The 14,975-nt window shown below is 35.4% G+C and overlaps 1 protein-coding gene and 1 non-coding gene across 4 annotated transcripts in view; one reads left to right on the top strand and one right to left on the bottom strand.

Moving 5' to 3' along the window:
- Positions 1–979: 979 nt before the first annotated feature.
- Positions 980–14,975, bottom strand: part of SECISBP2L (SECIS binding protein 2 like) — a 49,799-nt gene continuing 35,803 nt past the window's right edge. For all 3 annotated transcript variants that reach the window (XM_063091114.1, XM_063091116.1, XM_063091115.1), the window contains 2 exons: positions 7,971–8,190; positions 980–4,627 (listed from right to left, as the gene is read on the bottom strand). In XM_063091114.1, the coding sequence (XP_062947184.1) occupies positions 3,945–4,627; positions 7,971–8,190 (903 nt within the window). In that variant the 3' untranslated portion in view covers positions 980–3,944. The remainder of the gene's footprint in view (positions 4,628–7,970; positions 8,191–14,975) is intronic.
- On the top strand, positions 11,957–12,059 carry LOC134374178 (U6 spliceosomal RNA). The gene has a single exon (XR_010023053.1). It is a non-coding gene; the product is annotated as a U6 spliceosomal RNA (small nuclear RNA).

Here is a 14,975-nt window from a genome sequence, read left to right as displayed (position 1 = left end):
ACATTGGGAAACGGCTTAGAACATTGCATGGCACAGCAGAACTAGTATAAAATTTATAAAGAGAAGAAATCTATAGGAACTTTCTCCTAACACCAGGATGGTCTTTACCCAGATGCCTAGGCCCATGCCACAAATCACATCCACCATGCCAGATGGAGATTTTTATTAGTAACTCCTTCCTGCAGATTTTTACCCCCTTGTTTGGTAAACCCATGCAAGTACTGACCAATCTATAAGCTGGACTTTTATTTTTTCTCTGTCCTATGTGTTGGGCAAGTCATGAATTCTTCAAGTATTTATTGAAATGATAGACTACTTTTTAATAATCATTTTATTAGTACAGAAGAATCCCCACTAGTATTTATTTACATAGTGCAAAAAAGCTATTACCCCCCCAATGTGATTATAACAATTGTCCTTCATACAGCAAAAAAATAAGATGAAAATCCCTTCATATTATAACTCATACTAAATGTGCTAATTTTTTATTAGAGCATTACAATTAAGACATTAAATTATAAATTCATGTGGTATATTTAAAGACAAAATTAGAAAGTAATACAAACACTTTTAAGGTGTGATGTGCCAACAAAGTTTTAAATTTTTATCATTAAATAAGATTCAGATTTCAGATTAGGCAGACAGTTTGTTGATTCTGTAATGTGTATAAAAGTCAGAACAGAAAAGGGAGGAGGAGGATGTCTGTAAATAAATTATTTCAGAGAAAATTTTAAAAATCGCAAAAAGGTAATTGAGCTCTTAAATTGATTAATGTTCCAACCTGTTGGCACAATGTACAGAAAATACACGACAGTTTTTTTTAAGCAAACAGCAGCTTTACAAACAGCAATACTTCCTTATACATACATTAAAGTAACAATGTGTTAAGATTTAATAGTTTTATGTTAAAGAGTTGAAAACAAATGTAGAGATCACTACTCATTTGCACAATTCCCACCCCACCCACCCTGCCCCAGTTTATTAAGAAATCAGACAAGTACATTATTTGGATATTAATTTCTCAATATTTAAACTATGTGAATTCCTTTTGACTAATTCTTTCCAAATACTGGAAGCATATAAAATACCATCTCCGCAAAAATGACTTCCAGTCAAAACCTGTAAAAACTTTTCAATGTATAACACAATATTTTTCCACTGTTTTGTTTAGTCAAAAGAAATATATTACATCATTTACAAACATATTTAAACCAAAAATTAAGCTCATATGAACATTTGTCTTTTGAGAAATAATCTTCACAGCAAACAAACCTACTGAAGCAAAAATCTAATTTTGAGAGTGTAATTCGTATTGTAATTCATATACTCATGTACTGAAATAGAAATCTAATATTAATTATTGCCAGTAAAACAATGTCTATACACTAAGAAAAAAAAATCACTATCATTTTTAATTCTTGCAATAATGAACTCCTACTCTTCCTAACCATTAGATCTCTTTCTAACATTAGATCTCTTTCTAGGTCTTCAAAGAGCCAACCATTCCAACTCCCAAAAAAACAAAACACTTTCCTAATTTTCACACTTCTTCCAAGCCTGCAATTCAATATACACAAATTCCAAAATTTATCTAAAGGAAACTAATTATAAAGACATTATTAACACTTATTTAAGCATACTCTCAACATCGTAGCATTTCCTTTAATAAATCTTGGGTTATCTTCTAGAGGTGACCTGACTCATACAAAAAAGGCGATGGTCCCTTGGATTTGCTGGCAGAAGAGGTACTGCATGTGCAAAAGCATTTATCGAACATATAACACTTCCAAAGTGTATATCAAAATGAAAAGTTATTGGTGTTCTGAAGATCTCAACTTCTCTTTTGATACAAATGTCAAAAATCTAAAATGACGATTCACGTTCAGTAGAGATATAAAATATAAGAAACTTTTGAAAAGCTATTATCTCAAGATCAAGAGTTATCTGAATCACTGACACTGAGCAAAGAAATTTACACCATAAAAAGTATGAAAAGTTTTTTAATTCACTTCTAAGATTGTCAGTAGATCAAAACCTCTATCATTTCTTTAAATCAACTAATACTTCCGAATGTGTAGAGACAGTAAGATCTGCCACATATAAATCCATGATTACTATTTCAGAGGCTTCATTCCTTACGTGCTGTGTTCCTTTAGGTACTGGATAATTAGTGCCTAAGAAGTCGATACTGAAGAACAGTTTAGACAGGACAGTATAATAATGTCCCCTTTTAGCACACTAATAAAGTTGATAGACTGACATTTTCTATACAGCAACGCTTCTAAACTTTCACAATTCACAAATACTAAATCATCAACCAAGAATCTAATCTCTCCAGTAATTAAATGCCAGCATCATCATAAAACATCAAAACTAGCACAGTAGTCCCAATGAGTTCAGTAAAGAATTTGCCCAATTCTTCTTTCCTGCCTCTGTGAGGCAAAGCCCTGCCCACATAACCAGGGCAGGGAAAATACCTCTCCCTCCTCGGTTTTGTGCCTGCTAATGGGAGCTTGTAAGTGGAAAGTGTGTGTGTGTTGGCCAGTTGGGATTGGGTTGTGAGGGAAAGTGGGAATTTGGATGGGAAAGCAGAAAAACATTTGTAATTCTCTCACCATTACATAAACTTGTAGAGGTCACTTGTAAAGTCCAGATGGTGACTAACAAATAAAATATTTAGCTCAGTAAGTTTAATTTCTCTCAAGCAGGTATACACATTCCTAAAGAAGGGTAGAGATAAATCATAGTGAATAAAGAATTAATACCTGTATATATCTGTATACTCTAAATCTAATAGTTTCAACACAATTAGAACAACTTTCTCTTTTCTTCTAAAACATCTTCTTCTAAGAGCCTTGATTATCAGGATACATGTTATAAGTAAGTTGTCCGAAGTTCCTTCCCCTGACCTCCTGTCAGTAACTACAGTTGTTACTATGTGAAAGGTGCTCAAGGCTAGGCTCAAATTACATATTTTTAAAAAGTTGAAATGGTTTTGTACTCAGGACAAGCTTGGATACTTAATCAAATTCATATCTCAAATCAAAAGGGCCCTGAACCAGAACCATGCAAGAGAACACACAGTAATAAGACATTTTCTGGATAGTTTACATGTAAGTGCTGTAGTCCATATGATCGGTTATAGTTATTCACCTGTCAAAATTTGCCTAACCTTATGTAAATAAGACTATGTACAAGAGCATTCCTGAGGTAAGAAAGAAGTAAATATGAGACAGAACCTGGAAGGTCCTATGGTGGGTGACTGTTCACTATTACAGACAAATATCACGCTCCACAAATGAGGCTAGCTAGCTCTAATCTACGATGGTGGCTCCAATGCTAGCCTAAGTTTTGGAGGCTCTGTTTCAGTCCATCTCAATTTTAATTGGTTACGATGATCAATGACTTCTAAAATAAGCATTTGTGAACCAAATAAAAGTTGCACCAATTTTTTAACATAAAACACTTTGTGGACTTAGTTATCCTCAGCCTTTTATTTAGTTTTCTGACTCTACCTCCAGTCTTTTTGTAAGAAGCCCAAACAACTTTTTGGTCAGAAATATTAGAGTGAAGAAAATATAGTCTTGAAGAAAACATTGGTTACTGCTTCTATCTTTAGAAGCTTCATCTTACCTTTCAAAATGACTCTAAATAAGCATTTAAATGTGTTTTCTTTAAACCTGGTCTTTTTTAATCATTATTTTCCATTACAAAGTAAGTTGAAACAGATCTGAATTTTCCACATAGTTCTTAGAAAGACACTTTAGATGCTAATTAAAAGCTAAGCTATCGATCATAACAAAACAAGTAAATGCTACAAAAACATTTGTCATGAATTAAATACATATATTAAATACAAGACAGTGCAAAATATTGAGATGAAGCATAAAAGGTAATGGTGCAACCCTTACACAGTTAGAGATAGACAGCTGACACTTCCTGAGTTATATATTTTGGGGTGTATAATTAGAATCAGAGTGCTCTTTGTTCACTGAGTTGCAGTTGCTGGACTTCTGCTGCTCAGGACTGGCTTTTTGGTCAGTAGTCCATGCCTCACTGTCCGTCCCAGGTTCCAGCACCTCAGGCACCTCTGCTTCCTCTTCTCCACTTTGCTCCACATTGTCTTCCTCAGAACCATTAAGGGTTTTTCCAAGCTGAAGGGTTTCCATAGTTCTCTGGGTCTCTGAGACCCAAGACTCAATTCTACTATTGAGCTGCACTTCTACAGATATGGGTTCATGAGTATAATCTTCCTCCTCTTCCTCCTCTTCATCATCCTCTTCTTCAAGCATGCCAGGTACAAGAGTGCTGGTGGTGCTAGTGATGGAGGAATTCAAAAGATCTCGACAACTGCCATCCAAAGAGCCAGTCTCTGTACTCTGCTGTGAGGCCCATTCCAGGTCGTCTGGCTTCGCTTCCTCTTTATCACTTGCTGTGGATTTCCCAGGGTTTATAGCTGAGGTAGTACTGCCCGTAGCCAATAACGGTGGCTGCTTACCAACAGGGGTTGTATCCAATGAAAGTTTACTGGGTTTTTCACAAGTGCTGTGCTTACAAGAAACCTCTCTCTCATTTTCTGATGTTTCCAATCCATCTGAAGTTTCCACCATGTTTCTCCAATTTGTTTCTACAAAAATCAAAAAGATTTTTTAAAAACCAGGACACTGAGAATAATGTAACTCTTAGTAAACCCAAAATAAGAGGGAAGAACAAAATACAGAAATGTGTTGGCTTAGCAACTGATTGGAAAAACTAAAAATTTGATTTATTCTAGTACTAGTTTAAATGTTATAAAGGGAAAACAATTCTTGAAAATGTGCATTCAAGATATTTAAAAAAAGGAGGCAAAAATAAGTATATTAATGCTTCAGAAAGCAAAAGCTCTTATGCCAACAAAAGCTCACTGATGTTCATATATAGAATCCATATGGTCATGAAAATCAATGACTTGTCTAAATTTTGTGGCCTAGAGATGTACTGGGCTCAAGGACCCACAACTCTCAGATGGCACAGCCAAGATGTCCAACAAAAATAGTACTATTTTCATGAATTTGTACCATGCTCACTCATTGAGTTATCTAAATTACCCTTTGGCATGTAATGGTACATGTGTTTCCATTTATAAGCAAAGAATCCATCCATGCATTTCTAACATCTGTGAAAATTTGTTTTATAATATATGTAGTTTGGCTTAAAAGTGATTCTGGAGGGTAAAAACAGTGTATTATTATATAATAAAGTGGTGATAATCTAAATTATTTTTAATGACAGGAAATCAGCTCAGAGCAAAAAATGTACCAGGAATCAGTAAATGATGTACAGCTCTCCCACTCCTCTATTTTTTGTTATTTTTAAAAAATAAAAATCCCATTTTATTTACATTACAGCTACTATTTGCACTTTATAGGTATAATGTTCTTATAAAGTTGTAGTGATATAAGCAAACCTATTCATGTTAATATATTCAACTTGATTATTACTCATGGACTATATATTGATATAGATCATATTTTGGGTACATAAAGTCAGGGCACATGGTTTGGAAAAAAACCTCTCTTTTCTGCAGCTACTTCACTGTAGAATGGGTACTTCCCACTCTCCCTCCTATCTCTTAAAAAAAATTATCCTCCTCCTATATTCTCATAGTCAGTTAATGATATTATCATTTACATAGTATCAAAGCAGAAGAAACCTTATAGTAATCCTTGATCCTATCCTTCCTCCTTACTATATATACCCCGCTTCGTTCCACTGAACTCATCACGATACCATGTCACTTCTATCTCAAAAATTACTAAATATGGTCACTACTGCTTTAGTTCAGACCATCTTTACCTTGCTGTACATGTGCAATATCTTCCTAACTGGTTTTGTAAATTGATCACATAATTGTCTAACTGGCTTTCTATCACCCTAGGATAGAATCCAACTCCTTAGCTTGGCACAGCCAAGCCCTTCATGATCTGGTCCTTATCTTCCTTTCTGCTCCCATTTCATCCTGGCCTCCAGCCATGCATTCCGGGTTGGGTGTCACTCTGAATTCCCACAGCTCCCTGAAGTCATATAACATAAGCAATGCCTTAGAATAAGCTGTTCTTTCTAGATGAGATGTATTTTGCTCCTTTATCCTTCGGACTCCTACTTATGCTTGATAACCACTCTTAAGTGTCAGTTCCTCTGTGAAGTCTTTCCTGACTTTCCTACAAGGGGCATTCACGAACCTGAACTTCCCACAGCAATTTTTACATATAGAATTCAAAAGCATTTGTTTTGTGTCTGCTGTTCCATCTCCTCATATCCTTCCTCACTCCCACTCCAGATCTCTGTGTCACTATGGTTGGCATATAGTAAGTGCTAAAAAAGGTGATTAAATAAAAATTTTCAATACTTTTAATTATGCAAAAAAAACTTTTAAAAGGCACAAAAAATTTCTAAAAATTTTAGATGCACATTTACGTTTCCTTCCAACAATTTTTTTCTAAAGGCAAGTCTGAGGAAGAGAGATTAGTCAATTATACCTAAATCACCTAGGCAGAGTATGAAAAAACCAAGGCTTTGATCTTTGAACACTTTAAGTCTGGTGCTTTTTGAAAACATATCCTCAATCCTAGAGAGTTTCTTTCAAACTACTTTTCTTTTCATATGAGCCCCTATGAAGATCATTTGTCACCCTATCATTTGCCCAAATCCACAGCTTTATGGATTTATCTTGCGGTTTGCCTTTAAGATCTGGCATTTCACTAGAGAGGACTGATCTCATTTACAAAGTTAGCACTTTATCGTCTTTATTTTCAACTAGTATCAGTCCTACAAAAGAAACATGTCTGCTTCTAAGCCCATACCACCTATCCATAACCAACAGTTTCCTAAAGGCCAACAACTTCTTAATTGCCTCTAGTTGGGCAATTCCAAAAATATGTAACTATAATTACAGATAGGGAGGCCACAAAGGGAGTGTGGGAAGAAAATGAAGATTCAGTTTTTCTCATGTTAAATTTTAGGTGGCAACAAGCTATTTGGTAAACTCCCAGACAGATTAAAAGGAGAAAAGAAGAGAAGGAAGAACTTGGGGCAAATGGGAGGAGGTAGGGAAGAAAGGAAGAATGGAAGGAAGGAAGGACAGAAGGAAGAAGGAAGGAAGGAAAAGAAGGAAAGAAAGAGGGAAAGCAGAGAAGGAAAGAAGAAAAGGGAGGAAGGAAGGAAAGAAAAAAGGAAAGAAGGAAAGGGAGGGAGGGGAAATGAATCAGAAACTAAATCAAGAAAGAGGAGAATTTAAGAGTTCAAAGTTTATAGAAAAAAAAAACAAGTAAACTACTGAGATGTTGACGTTAAACACTAAACATAAATACTGTTTTTAATTTATTTCTTTTTGGCTACAATCAGATTTAACTCAAAGCAAATGTCACATGTCTAGGTTTTATAAGCTTAGATTGAATAACATTCAGGTCTTTACTTAGTAAATACAAAATTTGAATGACTGGGTATAAAGTATTAGAATAAAACTTTCTATCATTTAGTGATAGGTCACAAGTATGACACATTTTGCTTTTTAAATCCCCTTGGGCTTTTTTGAAGATTTTCAAACTGTGACTAAATTCCAGGGTCTCACAGAAAGTCTCAGTCCTAAATACTCTCCTAATTTTTAATGGACATGTGTAATGCAATTTTTAAATCAAAATGTTGAGCAAAATTTGAAAAATCAAGAATAAAGATAAGGGCCGAGCTCGTGGCGCACTCGGGAGAGTGCGGCGCTGGGAGCGCGGCGACGCTCCCGCCGCGGGTTCGGATCCTATATAGGACTGGCCGGTGCACTCACTGGCTGAGTGCCGGTCACGAAAAAGACAGAAAAAAAAAAAAAAAAGAATAAAGATAAAAACAAAAGGTAGTCTGGAAAGTCATTCACAAAATGATTTTAATCACTTAAATTATTTCATAGTTTAAGTCATTTAAAATGGTACATAACAACTTACCATATTCCTTTTCATTTACTTCAGAGATGGGTTCAGAAATAACACTGCAGAAAGAAATGGCGCTTGCTGCAGAGGGATTCCGAGAATGCCCCATGTGGTGTGGTACCTTTTTCACATTCTTTAAGGCTTCCTCAGCCTGCTCTTGTTCCATTGCTGCAACCATATCTTTATATGCTTTCCTGGCTTCCTCAGTGAGTTCTACTAACTTATTAAACAAGCTCTAAAAAGAAAGAGATTTTGATTAGTCATTTTTTGGTTGCACTTCTCATTCTTATTATTAGCAATGAATATCTCCATGGTTTGTTTCAGGGTTAGATATACTATTAAACAGGACAAAATCCAAATAATATGCAAACCACAGAACCTCATAAAATACTCTGCAATTTACATATATTGTTTATTTAATTTTCACAAGTCTGAAGAAATTTCTTGATTCTAACATTAGCCACTAAATGTGATATATAAAAAGTTCTTGCAAAGTTTATAGATCCAACAAATGCACCCTCTTTTACACTTCTTCTGCAGTGTCTGGCACTACAGAAGGTAGAGAGACAAATGGAACCCCAACTCTACCCTCAAGGAAATACTAATGTAACTGGAAGCAGAAGACAGGAGACAGTTATAATTCAAGTTATAATATCTTAAATGCCTTGGGAAGCATAAAGTGCTGTGGCTTTTAGATGAGAAATCAAATCTAACTACTAGGCATCACCAAGGAATTCATCAAGGAAGATGAAATGTGATTTAAGCCTTGAAAAACAGGTACAATTATGAGGAGTGAAGATAGGGCATTCTTAGCTAAGCAAGCAAAACCATGAATAAAGGTATAGACATTTGAAAAGTACAAGGCTTGTTTGGGGAAAAGTGAAGAATCTTAATTGGGTTAGAATATAATGAAATGAGTATATGCAGGGTGATATCCGGGAATGTAGAAGATGGGGTCTCCACAGGAATTAAAAGTTCCCTGTACTGTTCACCTGGGGAAGAACATGAAGTCGGGGATGATATGGATAGCTAGGGCCTTGAGGATGATGAAAACATGACACTTACAAGATAGAGAAGCATGATTATTGGGCCAAAGTCAAATTATAAAAACAGAATATAGAGACTAGAAGAATGTGGAACTAAATAACCACAAGTTCTTCCAACAGCGAAAAAAAAAACTGATAGGAATGGAATAAATAATTCAAATGAAATGGTGGGTACATGGAGCATACTCATGCTTAATAAAATGGCAAGATTCACACAGCATTAAAGTTCTACTTCAATAACTATAATATCTAATGATGTCCAAAGAAAATTTAAGTTTCCACAGCCACCAGAAGGACAATCATACAACAGTGACTTTTAGTGGTTCCTATACCATAATTCAATAACCTTCCACTCCTATTAAACGTCTTGATTTAGTATCACGGTGCGACAAACCCACGACATTAAAAATTTCAATGGTAAACATGACCTGGACATTTATAAAGATATATTTAGTTTTATATATAAAATTGTGTTTTCAGACAATGGGAAAAAAAGTATAGCACAATATTTTTCTTCTTACCAAGGCTCTGTCATTTACATATAAACCTGTACAAGATGAAAGCATGGCAAGAAGTGCTACATTGTTGTGGAATAATATGTCTCTGAAAACTAATCTTAAGAAGGAAAAATATAAGTAGCATCCTTTATCCAGCTGCAGTTTAAACTTTTTAAAGTAGCAGGTATTGGGCCGACCCTGTGGCGCACTCGGGAGAGTGCCGCGCTGGGAGCGCAGCAGTGGTCCCACCGTAGGTTCGGATCCTATATGAGGATGGCCGGTGCGCTCACTGGCTGAGCGCGGTACGGCTGGTCACAAAAAGACAAAAATAAATAAATAAATAAATAAAGTAGCAGGTACAATACACGATGTTGCTAATTGTGTTGGTTTTTGAGACTACTAGTAGTATCAAAAATACATTCAGGATTTATTTTTTATTTTTTTGGTGGCTGGCTGAAAAGGTAATGAATTTTATTTATTTTTAATAAGGGGGAAGAATGGATTCTGTTAAAAACAGCTCCTGTGTGTTACATGTAACATACTTTGCAAATACTTGTTTTTGTTTTTTTTTTTTGTCGTTTTTTTGTGACCGGCACTCAGCCAGTGAGTGCACCGGTCAGTCCTATATAGGATCCGAACCCGCGGCGGGAGCGTCACCGCACTCCCAGCGCAGAACTCTACCAAGTGCGCCACGGCCCGGCCCTGCAAATACTTGTTGACAGTGTTTAACAAACCATGCATTTAAGTGAAACCAATGAAAATAAAATAGGCATATGGACGTGATTTTGAGATTAACACTGGTTTCACAATACAAATATGACAAATTGTTAGAAATAAAACAATATAAGGGAAAAGAAGAAAAAAATGAAGAGAGTAGCTAGGATCTGGGAATAACAGCCTTGAATGTGAGAATAAGAATAGGAAGTTTAATTTAAAGGCTAATAATGGAGTTTGGATGTGTTGTCCCACCGAAACTCATGTGGAAATTTGATCCCCAATGTGGCAGTGTTGGAAACTGATTGAGTCATGGGGGTAGATCCCTCATGAATGGATTAATGCTCTCCCTGGGGGAGGGGGATTAATGAGTGAGTTCTCGCAGCTACAGCTCCTTGTTTAAAAAGACCCTGGCACCTTCTCTCTCTCTCTCTCATGCTTCCTCTCGCCATGTGATCTGCTTGTACTGGCTGGCTGCTGCCCGCTTTCTGCCATGAGTAGAAGCAGCAGCCTAAGGCCCGTTCCAGATGCAGCTGTCCTAAAATCGTAAGCAAAATAAACCTCTCTTCTTTATAAATTACCCAGTCTCAGGTAATTCTGTTATAGCAACACAAAACGGACTAAAACAGCTAGTTTTATCAGATGGTAAAAATAACTTAGGTGTTCTACCACATTATGGCAAATAAACAAACTTGATAATATACTAATTTTTTAAATATTCTATTTTAAGAGTATATTTTGGTTTATATAATAGTAGAAGGCAAGTAAAATAAACATGCGAATAAAACTGGCAAGTATTTTATAACATAAAACCACACAAAGAAACTAACATACCTAATTCAGGAAGAAGCCAATACAATTAAAAACAAGCTTGTCCACTTTTCCTGACCTTAATCCCATTCCTATTTCACAAACTCTCATAGTGAACAAAAAAGGAGTACATATTTATTAGGTGTCTTTATATATGACCCTTCTTTTCCACAGAGGTTTTACCACCCAAATTCCCACATATAGTTTAAAAAAGCAGACACATATATATCTATCACACAATTCATTCAACAAACACTTATCACCTCCTCATGCTCAAGTAATGTGAAAGGTGTCAGGAACACAAAGACAAGGGACCTATCCACAAGGAATTCACAGTTAGAGGGGAAGAAGCACACATAAACTACAACAAGGCAGTGTAACATGCTATAACCAAGATAAGTATGGGCTACTCTGGGAGAACAATATTAATTACATATAACAATATTACATACTTAAAGTAAGTAGGTGGGTAGATAATTTCATTGATGGTGAAAGAACTGAATGAATAATGGAACAGGGTATGCAAACATGGTGAATGGACAGGAAAGGAGTACAGTTGGGAAGAGAGGAAATGGTCCACCAATGATCTCACAAAGTACTTTAGAATCAACTTTGTAAAAAAAGTCTTAAAAACACCATCAGCTGATGAGCATTACTCTACATTAACAACCTTTATAGTATACAGGCAAAGCTCTGTATTAGCAGACTGCCAGAGAGAAATGAAGGTATCATGGGTGCAGAACTATTCTGAAAACTGATTTAGAAATTTTACTTTCTAACAGAAAATCTCTTCCATTAAAGAATTCTTTTCTCTCTTGAATCCTAGGAGCACAGAGACTGAAGAGATTATTTTCACATTGTATAATACTGGATATGCTTTAACCAGCAGTTAAATAAATTATAAAGTATTATACAGTTAACACAGAAGAAAAAACCACTTTAGCAGCACATATACTAAAACTGGAACAATACAGAGAAGATCAGCATGGTCCCTGCATAAGGATGACATGCAAATGTTTGACGTGTTCCATATTTTTACAGAAATCTTGGAATTGAAGAATTCAGTGAACAAAATAAAAAGTACACCCGAGAGTCTCAACAACAGACTACATCAAGCAGAAGAAAGAATTTCTGATCTTGAAGGCAGTAGTTTTGAAATAACACAGGAAGAAAAAAAAAAAGAAAAAAAGAATGAACAAAGCTTTGAAGATCTATTCAATACTACTAAATGAACAAATATTCAAATTATGAGCATTCCAGGAGACAAAAACAAAAAAGATATTGAAAACCTATTTAAGGAAATAATAGCTGAAAACTTCCCTAGTCTTGAGAAAGATACAAAAATCCAAATCCAGAAAGCTCAAAGGTCCCCAAATATTCAACCCAAACAGGTCCTCTCCAAGACACATTATAGTCAAAACATCCAAAGTTAAAGACAAAGAGAAAATGCTAAAAACAGCAAGAGAAAAACGTCAAGTCACTTATACAAGAATCTCCATAAGACTAACAGCAGACTTCTTAGCAGAAACCCTACAGGCCAGGAGAGAATGGGATAATATATTCAAAGTACTGAAAGAAAAAAACTGTCAGCCAAGAATATTATACTCAGCAAAGCTATCTTTCAGAAATGAAGGAGAAATAAAGTATTTCTCAGACAAGCAAAAATTAAGAGAATTCATCACTACCAGACCAGCCTGACAAGAAATGTTAAGGGAAGTCCTACATCTAGAAGAGAAATAATAATAGGAACCATCATGAAAATAGCTGAAAAATATAACTTACTGGTAGAGATACACAAATTAAAAAGAGAAAGGAATCAAACCTTATCAATATAGACAACCACCAAACTGCAAGGATAAACACTAAGGAAGGAAGAAAGGAACAAAGTACACAAAACCATTAGAAAACAACCAACAAAATGACAAATTACACCATAAACCTATAGTAATCAAAACAACTTGGTACTGGCACAAAAACAGACACACAGACCAATGGAACAAAATAGAGAGTTCAGAAATAAATCCACATACCTACAGCCAACTGATTTATGACAAAGGAGCCAAGAACATACATTGGGGAAAGGATACTCTCTTCAGTAAACGGTGCTGGGAAAATTGGAGATTCATATGCAGAGTAAGACTAGACCCCTATCTCTTACCATATACGAAAATAACTCAAAATGGATTAAAGACTTAATGTAAGACCCAAAAGTATAAAACTTCTACAAGAAAACAGTGGAAACACTTCAGGACATAGGACTGGGCAAAGATTTTATGAATACTTCTTTAGTACAGGGAACAAAAGCAAAAATAAACTAATAGGATTATATCAAACTAAAAAGCTTCTGTACAGCAAAGGAAATAATCAACAGAGCAAAAAAATAACCTGCAGAATGGGAGAAAATATTTGCAAACTATACATCTGACAGGGGATTAATATCCAGAATATGCAAAGAACTCAAACTACTCAATAGTAAAAAAAACCCCAAATAATCCAACTTAAAAATGGGCAAATGACCTGAATAGACATTTCTCAAAAGAAGACATACAAGTGGCTTGCACGTATACAAAAAATTCTCAACACTGCTAATCATCAGAGAAATGGAAATCAAAACCACAATGAGATATTATCTCACCCCAGTTAGAATGGCTATTATCAATTAGACAGAAAATAACAAATGCTGGTGAGGATGCAAACTCTTACACATTGTTTGTGGGAACATAAGTTAGTACAGCCATGATGGAAACAATACAGAGATTTCTCAAAACAACTACAGTTAGAACTACCATATGATCCAGCAATCCCACTACTGGATATATATCCAAAGGATTGGAAATCAACAAGTCAAAGGGATAACTGCACTCTCATATTTATCACAGCTCTATTCACAATAGCCAAGAGTTGGAACCAACCTAAATGTCCTTCAACGGATGACTGGATAAAGAAACTGTGGTATATATACACAATGGAATACTACCCAGCCATGAAAAAGAATGAAATTCTGCCATTTGCAGCAATATGGATGAGCTTGGAGAAAATTATGTTAAGCAAAATAAGCCAGGCACACAGAGAAATACCATGTTTTCATTCATATGCGGAAGCTATAAAAGTTGATCTCATATTAGTAGAGAGTAGAACAGAGGTTACCAGAAACTACTAAGGGGAGGGCGAGGGAGGGGGAGAGAGGAGGAATGGGGAGAGGGTAGTCAGTGGATACAAAATTGTAGGGAGAGGGGAAGTACAAGAGAATAAGATCTAGTGTTCTATAGCAATATAGGGAGACTACAGTCAACAAAAAAATTACTGTGTATCTTTGAGTAGCTAGTTGAGACAATGTGGAATGTTGCCAACACAAAGAAGTGACAATTTTTTTTTGGTACCTGGCCGGTACAGCTATCTTCTGATAAGGTAACTGATTTGAGGTAACAGATATACTAAGCGCCTTGACACGATCATTGCACACAATATGAATGTACCGAAATATCACATAGTACTCCATAAATGTATACAATTATCACGCGTCACCTAAGAAAAATAAATTAAAAAGAAAAAAGGTAAATAGTAGAACAATGGTTATCAGGCAGGGAAAGGGAAGAAGGAGTTGGGGTACTGGGGATAAGAAAGGCTGGTAGACTGGTACAAAGTTACAAAGCTACAGTTAGATGAGGAGAGTAAGTTTCAGTGCTCTAAGGTGACAATAGCTAATAATACTGTACTGTATATTTCAAGATTGCCAGAAAAGAGAATCATGAATGTTTTAAAACAAAAGAAATGATAAATGTTTAGGTGATATGCTAACTATTCTGATATGCATGTACTGAAACAACAAACTGTACCCCATAAACATGTATAATGAAAAAATAAGTTAAAAAAGTTTGTGGAAACACAGAATTAAAGGATAAAATGAATCTTTCCATGAACTTTTTGAAGTAACACAATATACGAACTTTTTC

Source organism: Cynocephalus volans, chromosome 3, assembly GCF_027409185.1.
Source record: "Cynocephalus volans isolate mCynVol1 chromosome 3, mCynVol1.pri, whole genome shotgun sequence".
NCBI classification, from domain to species: Eukaryota; Metazoa; Chordata; class Mammalia; order Dermoptera; family Cynocephalidae; genus Cynocephalus; species Cynocephalus volans.
Note: the sequence above shows the minus strand (reverse complement) of the source record. Positions and strands in the feature narration are given on the sequence as shown.